General features: G+C 39.2%; 1 protein-coding gene across 1 annotated transcript in view; it reads left to right on the top strand.

The window, feature by feature from the left end:
* The first annotated feature begins 11,829 nt into the window (after positions 1-11,829).
* STX8 (syntaxin 8) overlaps positions 11,830-16,423 on the top strand; it is a 108,242-nt gene continuing 103,648 nt past the window's right edge. The window contains exons 1-2 of the mRNA XM_058166886.1: positions 11,830-11,972; positions 15,340-15,439. Coding sequence (XP_058022869.1) covers positions 11,956-11,972; positions 15,340-15,439 — 117 coding nt within the window. The 5' untranslated portion in view covers positions 11,830-11,955. The remainder of the gene's footprint in view (positions 11,973-15,339; positions 15,440-16,423) is intronic.

Genomic DNA, 16,423 nt, shown 5'->3' with positions numbered 1-16,423 from the left:
GTTTACTGTATGCCTCTCTGACAGGCAGGATCTACATAAGCAAGATAGTGATCAGAGTATCAACAGGCCCATTAAAAGGAACCATTTACTTTTTGAAGGGTAAACATTATCATCCTGCCTTCCCTTGCAATGACTCGAAAGGAAGGAAGGAAGGAAGGAAGGAAGGAAGGAAGGAAGGAAGGAAGAAAAGAAAGAAGGAAGGAAGGAAAGAAGGAAGGAAGAAAGAAAGAAAGAAAGAAAGAAAGAAAGAAAGAAAGAAAGAAAGAAAATCCATGTGTATCAGAAGAGCAAAACATGATACATGGAAGAAGGAGTAGCGAGGGTGTGGTCCTTTTAGGAGGCTCTTAATTTCTGCCCTTCTGATGATTAAATGTCCTTGAACTGATGGAACATAAACACAGAAGTTGGTTTTCAAACTGCTTCTCACTGGTTCCTTTGTTTCTGCTTGAAAACAAAAATAGAATCAGGTGAACAATAAATTTCACATTTCTAAATGAGTGGCTATGAGATTTAGTATCTATGAAAACAAAGGTGCTATAAATGTATGTCAGGGCTAGTCTGGGAAGGGCTTTGGATTAATTGGTCACATGTTTAAAGTGTAATGTTCAGTAGATGTATCTCAGCCTTCATCAATAAACGCATGGCTTTAATTTGTAGCATTAGTTATATCCAAAAACAAATGACATTGGTATTAGATGGGAATGCAAAGGCAACTTAATGCCACTTTAATTGATTATATCATTTCTCCCCCCTTCAGTTTCAGTTGCCAAAGGTCCTTTTAAGTCCTGGAAAACTACGTTCAATTTCAGTGCCCCTTTCTCAATAGAGGCCGTTAAAGTGAACTTTGGGGAGATGGTCATTGAGCCTGGGCTTCAAAGAAAGTCTCAGTTTTGGACCTCAGCTCACTGAATTTTTTAAAATATTGAAATCAGGTCTTCATTCTTCTGATACCATTTTTTAGTTACAGATAGGAACCTTAAAAAACTGGAAATGTCCAGTACCTCTCTAGATTTCTAAGTGTGTCTGTGTCTGCATAATGAAGTTGGAAAATTCCTTTCCATAGTATAATAATCTTTGCATTGAATTTGATTCCTCATAACTTCATGGAAATATAGTCTTTCAGTTCTTTGGCTTATTGATTGCTGACTGTGGCATTTGGACACCACAAAATCATCATCATTTATAAAAAACGTAAGCTAGCTTAATTCAAACTTGGTCTAGTCCAGCGTTCTTTTCTGACAGGCTCTAAGATAACTTATTTATTTATTTATTTTATTTATTTATTTATCAGAACAACTCCACACAGCCAGTTCGCTGCAAGGAGAACTCTCCATGAGCGGTTCACAGGCAGATAAAAAGTACAAATAAATACAGAATAAAATAACAGTTAAAAAACTTATTCTACACAGCCAAATAATTAAAAAAGCAATATAAATAATAAAACCCATTAAAACCAATATAAATTTAAAATCTAGTCCAGTCCTGCGCAGATGAATAAGCCAGCTTGGCACAGCTAGCTCCCTACCACTAGTTCACTGCAGAACAACTCCACACAGCCAGTTCGCTGCAAGGAGAACTCTCCATGAGCGGTTGCAGGAAGAGCCAGGTGGGTGGATGAGTCAGTGGGTGAGCAAAGCATAGAGTGGCAATGGCAGCCTTCCCATTTTCACAACCCCTGCCAATGCCACCACACCGAGTTTCAGGCCAAAGAGACTGGGGATGGCGGTGGCAGCAATGGCTGGGGTGGGCAGTAGGAAGGTGGCGGTAGCTGGATGCATCCCATTTTCACACACTACTGCTGGTGTCCCTGGCCTCTTTGGTTCAGAGGTTGTTGCAGTAGCAGAAGAGGCAGCATCAGTGAATATGAAAATGGGACATCCTGGCTGCTGCCTCCCTCCTTCCCTCCCTCCCTCCCACTCTGGCCACCACTGCTGTCACTGCCATCCTTTTCAGCCGAGTGCTCAGCACAGTAGTGCGGTGGCAGCGGTGGCTGTGCGGGGGCAGCGGGGGCTGTGAAAAGGGACATCCTTGGCTGTTGCCACCACCCACTTCACCCATTGCCACTGCCACCACTGTCTCTTTGGCCTTGAGGTGGTGGTGGATGGTGTGAAAGTAAGAAGCCCCTGCTGCACTGCATTCTGCCTACACACTCACTTGCCCATCTGCTTGATTCTCCCTCTTGCTGCCCATGGCAAGTTGTTCCTGTGGCAAGTTGGCCATGTGGAGTTGTCCTATGGCAACTTAGTGGTGATGAGTTGGTAGACATGAGTTGGTGATGGTGAGCTGGTGGTGGTGGTGAGGTGGCCAAGCCAAGTTGGCTGCAGCAAGTTGTCCCATTCTGTTCTGACAATGGTCAATCAAGAAGTCACAAGGAGAAATTAAAGGCAATATTCCCTTTCTGATTCCCTGAAACTGGTACTGAGCAGTGCATGACCATTATATCTTGAGCTAATATATAGCCAATTATGACTAGTACTCATTAACAGTTTTAATCTCTACAAATTTTCTAATCCTCCTTTAAAGTTATCCAAAACCATCACTATATTTTCAATGAGAAAATTGCACAGTTCAGCCACGTTGCAAGTGAAGTAGTATTTCTTTGTTATTGTGATTTTCCCCGCTATTCAATTCTAAATCATGATTCTAGCTTTTTAAAATTAAGGTTACTGTATCTTGACTGCAAAAATTTGGATGATGAATAGATGGCAGCAAAGACTGAGTTTTCTGTAAATTTGCTCCTGATCCCAAACTAGAATTTCTGTACAAAGAGAGGCAAGTGGCAAATATTTTTTTGTTTTTCTCATCTCTTCCCCCTTTGTTCTGGTTGCATATTCTCAACATGCAGCAATATGGAGAATTGTTTCCAATATTCTCCTAGATGAATTGGAGTAGGCCAACTGGAGATGTATAAAAGGAACTAATTAAGGAACCGTGAACAAGGGATCATTCTTTCATGAGATCTTAATGGGGAGGAAATTAAAAATGCAAAAGGCCCCATTCCCTCCAGATGAGCAACATAGTTGAATATAATGAATGTTTCATGATTACTTCATGTCAGATGTGTACTGTAAAGAGGAGAACTGAGCTCAGCATCTTTTAAATCCCATTTGCTAAAGAGTTCAGAACAGTACAGAGAGAACAGAAAATTACATGGCACAATGGGTTGCAGCCAACCCTATTCCTGGTGAGAGGATGGATGCTACTTCTCATTTAACCAAAATTCTACCATGCTCAAATGGCTTTTGCTATAAAAGGCATCAATAGACTATACTCTTCAGATTTTTTTTCAAAAAATCACTTGAACCAAATTTAGGGAAGCATTTAGATTAAGTTGGGGATTTCCAGGAAATAATTGATGCTTCTGGCACCACATTAGCTTTGAACCATTGTGTTATACCCAGTGGTGGGATTCAATTAATTTAACAACCGGTTCTCTGCCCTAATGATTTCTTCCAACAACCAGTTTGCCAAACTGCTCAGAAAGTTAACAACTGGTTCTCCCGAAGTGGTGCTAACTGGCTGAATCCCACCACTGGTTATACCGTATCAGTAATGGCTTGACGGTGCAGAGGATATCAGGTTAGGCACAGTTCATGAGTGAATTTTACAGTACTTGGTGAGAAACAAAAATGAATCACATCATTTCATCAAAATTCAGTGGTGGGTAGTAAGCATGGTATGGCCCATATATTAAGCCTTCTGTATGTCATTCATCGTTTGAATTGGATGCATCTTTATTTTTCTAACCATCTACACACATAACCATCATCTGTATTAGGGGTGAAGGTTCGTTCTCCGGGCTTGTGGGTTGGTTTCCGAACGTTTGGTTACCCGCCTGATAACAAAACATTCAGAAACCAATTCACAAGCTCAGAGAACAAACCTTCACCCTCATCCTACACCCAATTTGCCATAATTGCATTATCTGTATTATTTATTATGCAATATTTCTTCTCAGACAAGGTTGCTCATGCAGTGAACAGATCTTGTACAATGAAATATCACTGAACAGAGTAAGAAGTATCAAAAACATTAACTTTATTGATTTAAAAAAACATTTGATTCTGTCAATAGAGAATCATTATGGAACATGCTACATGGTATGGTATTCCTAAGAGGTATGTCATCATCTTTAGAAACCTTTTCAACAACACTAGGTAATATGTAAAAACTGAAAATGGCTGTACCAACTTCTTTACAATTAATACTGGTGTATGGCAGGACTGTATTCTATCCCCATTTTTATTTCTGATTACCATGAGAAGGCCAATGAATAAATTGAATGTTGGCATTCTGTGGAATAAACAAGGCAAATTGACTGACCTAGATTTCACTGATAACATTGCTTTACTTGCAAACAATAAGACACAGCAAAAAGACATGACACTGACACTTGGGGCACAGGTAAGTAAAATGGGCTTAAAAATTAGTGAAGACACAAGACCAAGCTGATGCAATTCAGCAATGTTTAAGACAGCACCCCGATAACATTAGGAAGACAGGCCTTAAAATCTGTGGAATAATTCAACTATTTTGGTAGCATTGTGGATACAGATGGGGGAAGAGAAGCAGTTGTGAAATGCTGACTGTGCTCAGTATGGACTAGGTCTGCCATGAACACAGCAACCAAGATCAGATTATTTAATGCCATTGTCATATCACCTGCCATCTATGACAGTGAGACCTGGAAATCTACAAGAATTATTCATATGATCAATGCCTTCCAAAAACGTTGCTTGAAAAGGATTCTCCATATCTCATATTGGAACCATGTTTCAAACATGAAAATTCTACAAAGAAGTAATTTCCAAAGATACTCTGAAATAGTGACAGAATGTAGAATGTGTTTTGCTGGATATGTGCTCCATGTGAGTAAGCAATGTCCAGCAAAGACTGAAATCAATTGGATACCCCCATGTAGTCAAAGAAAAAGAGGAAGGCCAAAGAAATCCTGGTGCCAAAATATTTCAGGAAGACCTAAAAACATGTGTCTTAAATAGAAGGATGAGGACACTTAGCTGCCCACTGAGAACTGTGGCTTATGCTTGTAGCCCTATGTGCTTAGCACAGGATGTGAATATTTCTTTAGAATATTTCTGAAATTATAAAAGCCTTTATTATTCTTATTTATCAATACAAATTGTAAGGTAAAAAAGACGAAGTTTTTTTTGGGGGGAGGATTGGGGATATTCCACATATTATGTTAACACTTTGCCTGCATCTCCCCCAAAATAATTAATGAGAAACACCCTGAAAGCATACAATATAAAACATGTTATGATATAACATATCAATTCATTGCCCACCCTAATCTCATCTCTCTGGGTGTATTGTCTGAGGAAGGTAACAATTCTGTCAGTGTCTTTGAATTGTCTTTTCCAATATTACAGGAGACCTTAGGGTGCTCCACTGAGGGCTTTGAGAGATGCAATGTTTGTCTTCATTACGACTTCCTACTACCTGTGCAGTATAGGCACAGTTGACAAATGTCTCTTTCCATATCAACTCTTTAAAGCCAACCCAACAAACTGTATTAAAGAGAACCCCTAAGCTTCCTTGTCAGAGCTGTTAAGATAGATATTTTCGAGAAGAACTATTTTGGTGGTGGCATCTGTTGTGACTGAGGCCCAAGTAGTGATTACCAAACACAATTTGTCCTGAACCAACTTATTTTATTAAAACAGCTGAGAATTAATTCATTCTCAGCTTAGTCCAAAACAAATTCTTCATAAATAGTCCTGCGGCCTTATCACCAACCTTTGTTGTCTTTGGCAACCTGCCAAAGGCTTTTCTTGGCAACCCCCCCCCTCAAAGTTCAAGAGACGCTGACAAGATGCAATGGAATCAACGCTGCTTTTCCACAAAGAACCCAATGGCTTGTTGCTGCTCTTTTAAGCCTTATGGGAGTGGCCAATCATCTTCTGGCCTTACTCCTGAGTCATCCTTTTTGCTTCAGCTGCTCTTGCCTTCTGCCAGCTCTTTTCATACGTGCACTAGGAACAGGCTCCTCCTGTTCCTCTGCCTCTCTGCTGTCCGCCTCTGTAGGCTTTGGAGTCTGCACATCGCTTCCAGATGGCCCTGGCCTCATCTCTGCCACTGACGCAGAGCCCTCCTCCGGGCCTTCCCCTGACTCCAGGACTGGCCCATTGTCCTCCACAGCCTCCTCCCTGTCTGACTCCGCTGCCAGGTCCACAGGTTGCTGGTGGACCACAACAGCATCTTGTTTTCTGGCTGGCTCCTACATTTAAGGCTTCCCAGTACCAAATAAATACATTTTGATTTTCCCTGACAATTAAAGATAGGATAGTCCTTGTGTATACTCTATTTTTATGCCGCACTGTGTTTCACCCCTTCTGCTGGTTCTATCTTTCTTTATAAAAGGAACTTTGACATTATTTATTGTTCTGAATCTATACAGTATGGTAGTGTTTGTGTGTTTATTTATCTGTACGCAACCCTGTGTATCAACACTGTCTGAACAAAAAGTCTAGTTTTTCAAATCTTAAAGACAAATATTTAATTTACTGCTTTTCAATTTATGAAGGACACTTTCCTGAGAAGCTGTCAGGAATCCTGCTGTCAAAATGTACAATATGAATTTCAGAGTGGAAAGAAAAATGAATTGTTCAGTTTGCCATTGAAAGCACGCTTCCTTTAAAGAAAACCACCAGTTTCCTTATTACTTTTAAGGACCAAGAAGCCAAATTGTATCTTTTTAATAGTAATTTTATTAAATTATACTTTAAAGAATAAAAAAAAGAATAAAAGAAAAATAGAAGTGCAGAAATGAAAAAGTAAATAGAAAAGACCAAAAATAAGAATATAGTAAAGGAAAAGAAAAGAAAAAGATAAATAAATTACTTTCCCCTTCATTAGAAGACAATTTTAGTAATTTATCACCTTCTCTTAAAATACAACAAACAATCTCTTCTTCCCGAATCCCAACTCTTATCTATATCTTTATCAATAAACTAAACCTTAAAACCTCATCATTTCAGTCCTGCTTGGTAAAAGTCTGTTAAGGGTTGCCAGCAGAGGTGGGTTTCAGCAGGTTCTGACCAGTTCTGGAGAACTGGTAGCGGAAATTTTGAGTAGTTCAGAGAACCGATAGTAAAAACTCTGACTGGCCCCACCCTCATCTATTCTCTGCCTCCCAAGTCCCAGCTGATTGGGAGGGAATGGGGATTTTGCAGTATCCTTCCCCCAGGAGTGGGGTGGGAATGGAGACTTTACAGTATCCTTCCCCTGCTACGCCCATTAGGCCATGCCCACCAGGCCATGCCACGCCCACAGAACCTGTACTAAAAAAATTTGAAACCCACCATGGAATGTATTTATTTTAATCTTAATAAAAAAAAACCCAACTTTATTTTCCTTCCTTTTAAGTTAGCAGCCACCCCACTCCTAGGAAAGCCTGGGCTAGTCTATTCTACATAACAAAGTCTACCTCCTTCAAGCAGAGCCATAATAGGAATTGCCCAAATCCCCTTCATTACATCATCACCCAACAAAGCTCAACCAAGCTTGGAACTTGACACAACCTTGAGTTACCCCTGCACGGCTCCATGGAAGTCTGACGACAAATCAGAGGGTATAAATCTCTCTCTCTCTCTCTCTCTCACCCATGTACCTTTTTGCCCAGGACCTCAAACCATGTGGTCCTATCCTAAAAACCATCTTTTCAAACAGCCACCATATTTCCAGTGTCTTTCTCCCCACTTGGAACTGAACCCAGATGGACATTTCTTCCAACATAAGAATCTTGACCTTAATTTCCTTCAAATAATATACTAGAACCTGATTTCTATTTATTTTTCACAAAATTATTCAATGCTTTAGCAAGCCTCTTTTGTAAATGCAAGGTAAGAAAATCATCCAGGTCACAGTAATACAATATGTGGTTAATCCTGGGGAACAAGGGGAAGAAATGCAGCCTAGGAAGCAATCAGAGAAAAGAGGCAGGAATCCACAGTGGCTCAACATTCAAAGAAAAAAAAGTTAGGAAATACCCTAAGCAGTTAAAAGTAGCAGGAAATTTATACCTTCAGACCTGCAAGATTTTGTTACTGTAGCCTTGTTATAAAACAGAATTAGTTCTGCTAGTTATATGTAAAGTCTGGGTTACTTGGAAGGGCTGACAGTAACTCCCTTGGTTAGTTATTTGTATATCCCTTTTAATTATTAAGACATCAGCCATTTATTTTTTATGTACAGCGTAGCAACTCTTTCCATATCATTCTTGTAACCTGTCATTTCTAAATCCACTTTCAGATCAGTCTTAGTCTGTCAGCCCACTCAGGGAAACCAGACGGGAAACAAGATTAGATGAGCTAATTCTACTTTATTGTAAGCGCACATTGACTTGCAAGTAGCACTTTGACTTTGAAGCCAAACTATTCTCTTAATGGTTATTAATGTCTGCTTTCAAGAATAATTTACTTCCAGACTTTTGTGCTACCTTTTTGACATGTTCAAGAAGTCAGATTGCTGAAGTAGATGAAAGGGTCTTTAGTAGAAACGTTATTAGAGGGCATACCTAACACTATCCATTTAAGTCAGAGTTGTCAAAACTCGTTTTCACTGAAGGCCTCATCAGGGTTGTGTTTGACCTCTGGGGGGTGGGTGGGTGTGGCCGGGGTGGGCATGGCTAACTTGATGTCACTCATCAAGGCTTCGTTAACAGTGAAAGACCAGCCTGCGGTGCCTCTAACAACGAAAACAGAGGTTGGAAGGCTCGTGTGCGGTCCTCCCAGGCTGTTTTAAGCTGTGATGACCTCCTGCAGCCCTCTGCCAGCAAAGTTTGCACGCGGCCCACCCGGACTCCGTTTTCAGCGGTCATGGCCTCCCTGAGTTCTGTTTTTGCTGGCAGAGAGCTGCAGGAGGCCGTCACAGCCAAAACCAGAGCCCAGGAAGGCCACATGGAAGACCCCTCCCCAGGGTCCATTTTCACTGGTAGAGGGCTGGAGGCCATCGTGGCTGAAAACGGAGTCTGGGAGGATTGCAAGTGGCCCTCCCAATCTGTTTTTGCTGGCAGAGGCACTGCTGTTTCCAGGGTGGGCCCAGGGGTTAAATCTAAGCAGCCTGTGGGCTGGATTCGGCCCGTGGGCCTTGAATTTGACATCCCCGATTTAAGTTAAGCTTTGAACTTCCCCAATGAATTTTCTGAGGACCATTGATTGGGTTTAAAATGTGTGGCACTCTGAACAGTATATTAATAGATTTATTGCTTGGAAAGACATAGCTGTATTCCTCACTTTTTAACTTGTGCATTGGAAGACCCCTGATAAGCATTATGTTAAGCAAGAAAATGTGCCTTTGAATATACTGAGCAAGTGAAGACAACAGAAAATTCTTATCTATCCTATATAACCCTTCCCCCATTCCCAAATTTTTTTTAGGTCATATCATCATGGTTCCAGATAATTGTGCCCAGATATTTTCATTTTACATAACAAGTCAACCTGCTTGGTAGTTTTGCCTTTTTATAATCCCTTTTTATAGAAAGAGATAGAAAGTATAAACAATAAAACGTGAGATGACTTGTTTGCCCATCTTTTTATATTGATCATAACTTTAGACAGAGGCTCCTCTGCAGCTATTGTTCTTCCACCTCCTTTGCAGATATACCAATAGATTAGGAAGCTAGTATTGTCTTCATCTTACTTGTTTTGAATAGGAATACGATAAGAGGCAAGTAAGGGTGACTAAGAATACAATGATATAGTACAGAAAATTTGCTAAGTTTCCTCAGCTTGCTAAACAACCCTTTCTACATAGATATCTTATATGTACATAGGGAAAAAGGGGTATACTATTATCTCCTCACCAATCTTCTGGATGCCAATATTATTATTTATTGAGAATGCAAAGATCTATGCTCCTGCCTTAGAATTGCTGCTCGATGGGTGGCATTGCATCATAGGATGCCATTATTATTATTATTATAAACTTTTATTCATTAACATGAAACTTAGTCAACTGAACATTTAAAAAGTATCACAAGTATCATTGACTGCTCTGATGGTTGATATGGGTTGTCTTTTGCAGTTCGGCTGGTATTATTGCAGGAAGGTGCAATTTCTTAATGTACTTTGTACAATTCTTGGACCAAGTGCCCTGATGACAATGGGTATCACTGTCACGTTTCATCCATAATCACTTAGTTTTGATGGCCAGGTCGCAATATTTCGTGATTTTTTTCAGGTTTTCTTCGACTCTAGTGTCTCCTGGTACAGCAATATCAATAAATTGTACACTTCAGTTTTCGACAACTGTGATATCTGGCATGTTGTGTTCCAAATGAGGAGCCATCTGTATTCAAAAGTCCCACAAAATCTTCACCTAATTTTCAACAACTTTTTCCACTTTTATGTTCCCATGACTTTTCGGATACAGGTAAGTTGTATTTTTTACATAATGAACAATGGATTAATTTAACAACTTGGTCATGTCTAGCTTTGTAATCAATTTGCACAATTTTGCTGCACTCATATATTAAATGTGAAAGAATTTCAACTTTGTCATTGCAAAGTCGGCAGTTTGGATCATCAGTGGATAATTATTATTATTATTATTATTATTATTATATTATTATTATTATTATTATATCATATGGTGTTATTACATTAGTCAGGAGAGTTATTGTTGTAGAAAATGCTTGCGTGTTTCCCATGGTGGGCCACAGGAGAATGAAATGGCTTCATACCAGGAAGATGAGTCGCTCTTCCTGCAGTGTCATCCAAAGCTCCCACTCTCCCTGGAACTGCTTTGCAAAAAGGCACTGCAACTGGGAAGATTCGGAGCTGGCACCAACTTGTCTCCCCATCAAAGTGGTATTTATTGATCTATTCACATAGAACATGCTTTCGAACTGCTAGCTGGGCAGAAACTGAGGCATGAGATGGGAGCTCAACCCAGCACAGTGCTAGGACTTCAACCAATGGAGAGAGACCATCTCCAGCATCATTAAGCTACTGTGCCTCAAATGGGATGCCATTCATTTCTGAGGACAAAGCAATAATAAAAACTGTGCTTTATTATTATAATTTCAATTGTCTGGGATTGCTAAGTATTGTACCAATATTCTTTATGGGTGAATTAAAGCATTTGGGCCAATATAAGGTGGAGACAAGCTATGCATTAATTTCAGTGGGACTCAACCAGTCATTGTTTCCATAGCTCCTCTGATTTTTTATGGGTTTTCATATCCATGGCTCCATTCACTGCCTGTAACGAGCATTAAGTTTTAGTAATATCCTTGCCTTTTCACCAACCTCATGGTTCAGATTTGGGCCCTACAAAGCCAAATGCAGAGGGAAGAGTTAGGAAAAAAAGGGTTCAATCTTGTAGAGCAATGCTCTTGGGTTGTGGGGTTTTTTTTTTGGTGTTTTTTTTTTTGAGGTGGGCAGTTCAGCTAGCCACTGAATGTCTCATTTCTCCCAAGATTCTGATCCAAAATTTGGTTTCCAAGCAGATAAAAACAACTTTTCTGAAATAGTGAAAGCCAATGATTTGTTAAAGTACAAACTTTGAGTAGTGCTTTATCAGGAATATGAAACCTGGCTCTAAATTAGGTACCTCATCATGTTTGTGAGCCACATAAACGCCACCTTTTTGGTTTCCCCATTTGCTTTTCTGTATGAAAAGATGCAAACAGGAAACGTCTCCTTAAATCAGGGATCCCCGTCCAGGATGCAGATTACGATTAAGCAATTTTAGAAACTAGACTCCTAACCCAGAGCCTCGAAAGTCTGAACGGTCACGCGTTGTTGTTGTTGTTGTTTTTTAATCTGCGACTCCGTCCAGTTCCATCTGGAAGACGCCTCCTCCAATCATCCGAGAGGCGCGCTGTCACAAATTGAGCCTCTGCACGCCTCGTAGTCAGGTGATCGGAGCCGGAAGAGTTCCCAGCCGAACAGATAGACTTCAGGAAGCCTGCGGTTGCCGGGCGCCGCGATGGCTGCGGAGCCTTGGTGAGTGACGGAGGGCGCGGTGGACCATTTGGACAGGCTGGTGGCGAATCCCAGCAGGCAGATTGAGCAAAATCGGGGAGACAAACGGCTCGAGGCTGAGGGCAGCCCATGGAGGACGGCCCCCCCTCGCTGCTCCGCCTCTTCGCCATTGCGCATGCTCCCTCCCTTTGCCGCTGAAAGTGCTTGGCGAACGGGGCGGGCGGATGAAGTGCACACCTTTTCCCGGAAGGCGGGGCTCTCGATCTCTGCAACTTTAAGAGGGGTGGACTCCAACTCCCAGAACTCCCAGCCAGTTGAAGTGCGTCCCTTTAAAAGAGGACGAGGTTGAAAAACATTGCTATAAAACAGGAGTCACCTTCTGTCCTCCTGCCCCCTATTCTGCTCTTCTCCTTTGGCTTAAAAAATGGGAGAATTTCTACAGGCAGGGAAATTAAATCTCCTGTATCATTTTGGTGTAGCAGCGGGAGAGAAGAGCTGCATAGTGTCTTTGGAGATTCTCAGTCATTCAGATCATGGTTGGCAACTGGACTTTCTGGTTTTTCTTTGAAGACATTTCGCTTCTCATCCAAGAAGCTTTTTCGTGTTACTTCTTGAGTCAGGCCTGAAGAAGCTTCTTGGATGAGATGCGAAACGTCTTCAAAGAAAAACCAGAAAGTTTGCCTCTTGAAAACCAGTTGCCCCTTGAAAAAAGCACCTTTGGGAAGAGCTGCATAGATGCAAAGTTTTCCAGGCAGGGATTTCAATGATGTAGAATATTTACAGTTGGGCACTTTCCCTAAAACTATAGGTATCCCTTTTGGCAAGTTAAGTGTAACTGCTTGGTACACACCTATCTTCGCTGATTGGTTTTGAAAACAAAGTGGGGTCAAACCTTTGGATGGATAACCCATCAGAAAACTCCAGAAATGTAGGCTAGAGTGAATGCTTACCAAAAAAGAAGAAGAAATTAAGCATTCTATTTTATTTATTTTATTTATTTATTTGTCACAACAGTATATATAAGCATAAGCATGAAATAACTATACGATATATAAGCATAAATATAATCATAAGTATGTAATAACTATATGAAATTGGATACAATCAAAGGGAACATTAGGACAGGAAAGGTAGGCACGTTGGTGCTCTTATACACGCCCCTTACAGACCTCTTAGGAATGGGGTGAGGTCAATAGTAGATAGTTTTTGGTTAAAGCTTTGGGGATTTTGGGAAGAGACAACAGAGTCTGGACGTGCATTCCAGGCATTAACAATTCTGTTACTGAAGTCATATTTTCTGCAATCAAAATTGGAGCGGTTCACATTAAGCTTAAATCTATTGTGTGCTCGTGTATTGTGATTGAAGCTGAAGTAGTCTTCAACAGGAAGGACGTTGTAACAGATGATTCTATGAGTTAAACTCAGGTTATGTTCTCACTTTGAGGACAAAAATTGGATGTGGTAGCATGTTTTGGTTCAATTTTATATGTGTTTATGCCTTTTGTAAAAATAGTTAGTTTAAAAGGATACTGTTAGACTTTTGGGATATCACAGGTCACACAGCTTTCTTCCTGCAATGTCTGTTTTAGGACAAAGTTGTATACGGACCATTTGCTGGGACACATTAGGATATGATGAAATCATTTAAGCATCTAAAATATGTCTGATTTATTTTATGTTTGAATTAGAATCTTCAACATTTCTTTTCTATAACATATACTCTCTTTTTTAGTGCAGGTAGTCCTCTTACAACAGTTCATTTAGTGACCAAAGTTACCACAGAACTGGAAAAAAAAATCACATGATTTACATTTGGATGCTTGACAACTTACTCACATGACGGTTGCAGTGTCCTGGAGTCATGTGATCCCCTTTTGTGACCTTCATTGACAAGCAAAGTCAACGAGGAAGCCAGAGTCACTTAATGACCATCTTACTAATTTAAAATCTACAGTGATTCACTTAACAAATGTAGAGAGAACAGTCATAAAATGGGTCAAAATCACTTAACAAATTTCTCACTTAACAACATACATTTTGCCCTCAATTGTGGTTGTAAGCTGAGGACTACCTGTACTTTCAACCTACCCAGAGTTCAAGAACATTTGAAATTTTGAAGATTTTGGGAGAAAAAAAAATCTTTTACGAAGTTTTGGCCAATTTCACAAAGCATATTTTTAAGCTATAGATTGTATGAAGTATCCCCCTGGTCCATTTTAAAGATCTAGTGTCTGAGTTAATATACATAATGACAGAATTACAGTGTTCAATGGTGTGTTTTATAAGCCATATTATAGTGTAATGTAATTAATTATTAATCCTCCGGACTTTGGGGAAATGTTCAGGGAACAGATATGTCAAGAGTAGATTTATTTAGGGCTACATGGTCATTGTTATGCCTTATGGAAACAATCCACAATAAGAATCTCATGCCAGCTATCAAGCATGGAGGTCATAATATCATGGTTAAGAGTTGCTGTCTCAGAACTTGGATGTTGCTGCTGAAAGAATATACTTTGTGTCATATGAGATAATTCTACAGAGTATATCAGGCAACGTAACATGAAATTTAAGCATAAATGGTCATGCAGCAAGACAGTGACACCCCCTCCCCCAATACAGATAGTCTGCAAAATAATGGATGATGAAGAATAAATTAAATTCTTTGGAATGGCTATATTAAAGTCCAGGTCTATTCAAATGTGGTAGAATGTAAAAGAGAAGTTCATACAAGAAAACCTGATTTACTAAATTTGTATGCTGCCTATTTTGCTGTCAAGAGACCCTTGACAAAACTTTCAAAAAGATTTACCATGAGGAATATGCCAAATTTCCTACAGGAAAAAGAGATCACTAATCACAGGAAATGTTTGATTGCAATTATTGCCTTTAAAGGTGATATAATGGCTTAGTGAATTAAAGGAAGACATCACTTTTTCATTCTGGGATCTCATAGGTTGGCCTTAATGGGGGGGGGGGGAATGGAAGACCAATTCATCATTCATAGCTTTGGTCATACCTGCCATATTTATATCAATATGGGCAAATATGTATTAGGACAATCACATGTATGAACAATTATTGTATATTAGGACAATTTACTGTAGGAACAGTTTTTGTATAGATAATAGCCTTGGCAATCCTCCATTATAGATGTTTAAAAAGTAAACTCTTATGTTTATGATATAAATCAAACTCCTCATTCTGTACTCATTTGGCAGGATGGACACATAAACACACACACACAATTTCCTGTATTTCACAAAGTCTAAACAAGAAGAAATGGAAGAAAACTTCTTTTGAGGAAACAGGCATGTAATAAAAGCTTTTCCTAGGAATAAGGAAATTTTACTGCTGTTTAATATTGTCACTGTTTTTTTTAAAAAAGGTTGTTGTTGTATGATTCAGCTTGCCATATTGCACAAGAGATCGCTGGAAAAATTCAAGAACGCAACAGATACCAGAGGAGTGGTGAAAGTACAACTAAGGTATTGCCTGCCTCAGAGCAGCCCAGCTTCTTGGCTTTAGATTTTGCTATAATTTTTAGTATCAACAGTAAGTGAATGCATTGTGATTGCAATGTATTCTTTGTGATTTATGTAGAGCTCCCTTTCTGTGGTAAAGCCTTCCCATGACAAGTTTCCAAAATGATGTTCATTACAGTTCCTATGTCAGTACACACCAAAGATTACAAAAGGATATAATGAACTCGGAAGCTTAAAGAAACTGACATTTAAAAAAAATGTTGATCCTGTTAACTACTTCTAACAACCAATGCAATAAGTATTAAAAATGCTCTTTTTAAAATGTTTCAGGAATATTTATGAACTGTTGCTATTATAGCTTTATAGCAAAAAAACATATATATTTTTGCAGGACAACATTTGGGAAGTGAATCTTCACTATTAACCTTGAAATAGTCATACATATCTAATTAATAACAATAATAATTATAAACATTAATTTCTGGTTGTTAAAGCAGAGTCCAGTTTGGTACAGAAAAGTATATAGTGTGTTTCTATTAATCACACAAGCTTTTGTAAGAAATCCTTGCTTTAGGGAATATGTGTGTAGCAATCTTTAGATCCCAACTCTACATGTCTAGATACCATTTTTAAAACTATATGTATAGATCTTATAGTTTCAGGATAATTTGATTATTTCTTGATCATGTCCTTTTCTCCATTGGGGCTACAACCTTCTGACTGGATTTAGAATAGAATAGAATAGAATAGAATAGAATAGAATAGAATAGAATAGAATAGAATAGAATAGAATAGAATAGAATAGAATAGAATAGAATAGAATTTTTTATTGGCCAAGTGTGATTGGACACACAAAGAATTTGTCTTGGTGCATATGCTCTTCGAGTACATAAAAGAAAAGATACGTTCATCAAGGTACAACACTTACAACACTTACGATAGTTATAGGGTACAAATAAGCAATTAGGAAACAATATCAATATAAAT

The sequence above is a fragment of the Ahaetulla prasina genome, chromosome 2 (assembly GCF_028640845.1).
Source record: "Ahaetulla prasina isolate Xishuangbanna chromosome 2, ASM2864084v1, whole genome shotgun sequence".
Classification (NCBI taxonomy): domain Eukaryota; kingdom Metazoa; phylum Chordata; class Lepidosauria; order Squamata; family Colubridae; genus Ahaetulla; species Ahaetulla prasina.
The sequence above is the reverse complement of the archived record's forward strand: the minus strand, read 5'-3'. Positions and strand labels throughout refer to the sequence as shown.